The sequence below is a fragment of the Harpia harpyja genome, chromosome 7, assembly GCF_026419915.1.
Source record: "Harpia harpyja isolate bHarHar1 chromosome 7, bHarHar1 primary haplotype, whole genome shotgun sequence".
In the NCBI taxonomy this organism is placed as follows: Eukaryota; Metazoa; Chordata; class Aves; order Accipitriformes; family Accipitridae; genus Harpia; species Harpia harpyja.
The window spans coordinates 4,383,343-4,385,968 of NC_068946.1; the positions used below are offsets into that span (position 1 = coordinate 4,383,343).

The following is a 2,626-nucleotide window of genomic DNA, read 5'->3' on the forward strand; positions in this document are numbered from 1 at the left end:
GGCAGCGGGAGCAGCAGCCGGGGCCGGGCCGGGCCGCCGCCTCCGCCTTTTCCCCCCGCCCGCGGCGCCGAGGGGGCGCGGGTGTCACAAGCAGCGGCACGGGGAGGGAACGGCCGCCGCACGCCCGGGAGCACCGCCGGGTCGCGCTCGGTCTGAAGTGCGGCCGCCCCCGGGGGGGGGGGGGGGGGGCTTCGGTCGGGACCGGGGTGGGGAGAAAAGCGGCGGTGCCCCGGGGCGTCCCGTTCCCCCTCCCGCCGCCCCCACGTGGCCGATGTGGGGTGGGGGGGGGGGGAGAGGGGGCGGTCCGCGTCGCGCGTGACGGACAGGCGAAAAGATCGCCGTCCAATGGGAAAGCGGGCGGTACGACTGTAGGGACCGGGACGATCGTTGATTGGTTAGCGGGAGTGTGGGAACGGCCGCGGCGGCGGTTTCACACGAATGGGGAGCCGCCGCCGGGTATAAAAGGGCGGGGGGGCGCCGTCCGCCGGTACTGCCGGCCCCGCCGCGCCGCTGCCGCCGCACGCGCCCCGCGCCCGCCGCACGCGCCCGCCCGTTGCCGCCGCCGCGCCATGCCCGCCGACACGGGCATGGAGAAACCGACCGCCTCACCCATCGCGGGGGCGCCGGCCAGCGCCAGCCACACGCCGGACAAACCGCGGAGCGCCAGCGAACACCGGAAGGTAAATGGCGGGTGCCGGTCGGGTCGCAACGGCGGCGGTGGTGGCGGCGGCGGCGCTGGATGGCGGCGAGCCCGCGGCCGTGCTGAGGTCGGTGCCGGGGGTTGGGGTTGGGAAGCGGGGGGAGGGCGGTGAAGGGACCGGCCTGGGGGGGGCTGACCGGCTCCGCTCTCCCCGCAGTCCTCCAAGCCCATCATGGAGAAACGGCGCCGGGCGCGGATCAATGAGAGCCTGGGGCAGCTGAAGACGCTCATCCTGGATGCGCTGAAGAAGGACGTAAGTGGGGCGACGGGGGGGCCTGAGGGGACCGGGCACCGACCGGCGGCGGGCGGGCAGCCCCTGACGAAGCCCGTTCTCCTCCCGCAGAGCTCCCGGCACTCCAAGCTGGAGAAGGCGGACATCCTGGAGATGACCGTCAAGCACCTGCGGAACCTGCAGCGGGCGCAGATGACGGGTAAGAGCACCCTGCCTTGACCCCGTGGGTGGGTGGGGGTCTCCGGGGTGCTGACCTGCCGCTCACCTGCCGTCGTGTCCCCCCCCCCCATCTCCTCTACCCTCCAGCCGCTCTCAGCGCCGACCCCACCGTCCTCGGCAAGTACCGGGCCGGATTCAACGAGTGCATGAACGAGGTGACGCGATTCCTGTCCACCTGCGAAGGGGTGAACACCGACGTGCGTACCCGCCTCCTCAGTCACCTCTCGGCTTGTTTAGGCCAGATCGTGGCCATGAACTACCCACCGCCACCGCCGGCCGGTCAGCCCGCACATCTGGCGCAGCAGCCTCTGCACGTCCAGCTGCCCCCCGCAGCGGCCGGAGCCGTGCCCGTGCCCTGCAAACTGAACCCCGCTGAAGCCCTGTCCCCCAAGGTCTACGGGGGCTTCCAGCTCGTCCCTGCTACCGACGGCCAGTTTGCTTTTCTCATCCCGAACCCGGCCTTTCCTCCCAATTCTGGACCGGTTATTCCCCTGTATGCCAACGCCAACGTCCCGGTGTCCGCAGGCAGCGGCTCGGGGAACGCGGCCGCCACCCCGTCAGCATCCCCGGTGCAGGGGTTGACATCATTTGGGGGCAGCATTGTTCCAGCATCCCAGGCGGGAAGTCCCATCGGAGAGCGAAGTGAATCCGTGTGGAGGCCTTGGTGACTTGCCCAAAACCATTACCACCCACCCACCTCCTCCTCCTCCTCCTCCCCACCCCCCCCAAAAAAAACCTCTTCTGTTGGCTCCGTTGTATGGAGCCCTGTTATCGTTTGGGTTTTTTTAAGCAGATTTAAACAGAAAGGAAAAAAGGACCTCGCTATGAACGTGCTATTTATTATTTTCAGAGGTTGGGATCTCGACTTGTATTTTTACTCCTTTAAAATGCCTTTATTTGAGATACTTTTTTAAAAAAAAAATAAATGAGAAATAGTTTTGTAACAAATATTCAAAAGTATAATGCCAAAGTTGTTTGTATCCCGTTTGTCTGTGTGTGTGTGCGTGCCTGTGTTGAAGACTTCCAAAAAAACAAAAGGAAAAAAAAAATGCAGGTGTTTAAATAAATAAACTCGTTGAAATAGATTTATTTTTTTTTCCCCCCTTCCTTTCGTTTTTGTTGGGTGAGAGTGGGCAGGGACAAGCTCATCCTGCGTGTGCAGCCCCCTCGGAAAAGTAGGAATGAACTTTATGGCCTTAAATAAGGCCAGTGGAAGGGATTCCTGTGAAAAATTTTGGGGGGGGGGGGGAGGTGATGGGGTTGAGGGGGGGTCTGGCAGCATTAAATGTCTCCCGAGAGCTTTGCAAGTGTCGTGTTTCCACTCAGAAGAAACAGATTCCCCCAAATCTGCTCCTGGAACCCGAGGAAACGCGTGCTGCTTGCTACCTGCTCAGAGAGCTCCTGAAATAACGCCGCTCTTCGGATTTGGCTCCTTACCACCTTGCTGTAGGGATTGCGTGTGTGGGGGTGGTGTG

At 63.5% G+C, this 2,626-nt stretch overlaps 1 protein-coding gene across 2 annotated transcripts; it reads left to right on the forward strand.

The window, feature by feature from the left end:
• Positions 1 to 473: 473 nt before the first annotated feature.
• HES4 (hes family bHLH transcription factor 4) lies at positions 474 to 2,236 on the forward strand. 2 transcript variants are annotated; one of them, XM_052793426.1, is made up of 4 exons: positions 474 to 767; positions 858 to 953; positions 1,044 to 1,131; positions 1,239 to 2,236. In XM_052793426.1, exons 1-4 carry the CDS (start codon positions 570 to 572, stop codon positions 1,817 to 1,819), a joined length of 963 nt encoding a protein of 320 aa, XP_052649386.1. In that variant the 5' UTR covers positions 474 to 569; the 3' UTR covers positions 1,820 to 2,236. The 2 variants fall into 2 exon arrangements, with proteins under 2 accessions (XP_052649386.1, XP_052649387.1); XM_052793427.1 differs by having other exon boundaries at positions 476 to 680.
• The last annotated feature ends 390 nt before the right edge of the window (positions 2,237 to 2,626 follow it).

What these genes read in the sequence shown, in the direction of transcription:
- HES4 (XM_052793426.1), top strand. Translation starts at nt 570, where the DNA reads ATGCCCGCCGACACGGGCATGGAGAAACCGACCGCCTCACCCATCGCG. An exon ending in GAGCCCGCGGCCGTGCTGAG is followed by an intron (nt 768 to 857) that starts GTCGGTGCCGGG and finishes CTCTCCCCGCAG; the next exon opens with TCCTCCAAGCCCATCATGGA. An exon ending in TGGATGCGCTGAAGAAGGAC is followed by an intron (nt 954 to 1,043) that starts GTAAGTGGGGCG and finishes CTCCTCCCGCAG; the next exon opens with AGCTCCCGGCACTCCAAGCT.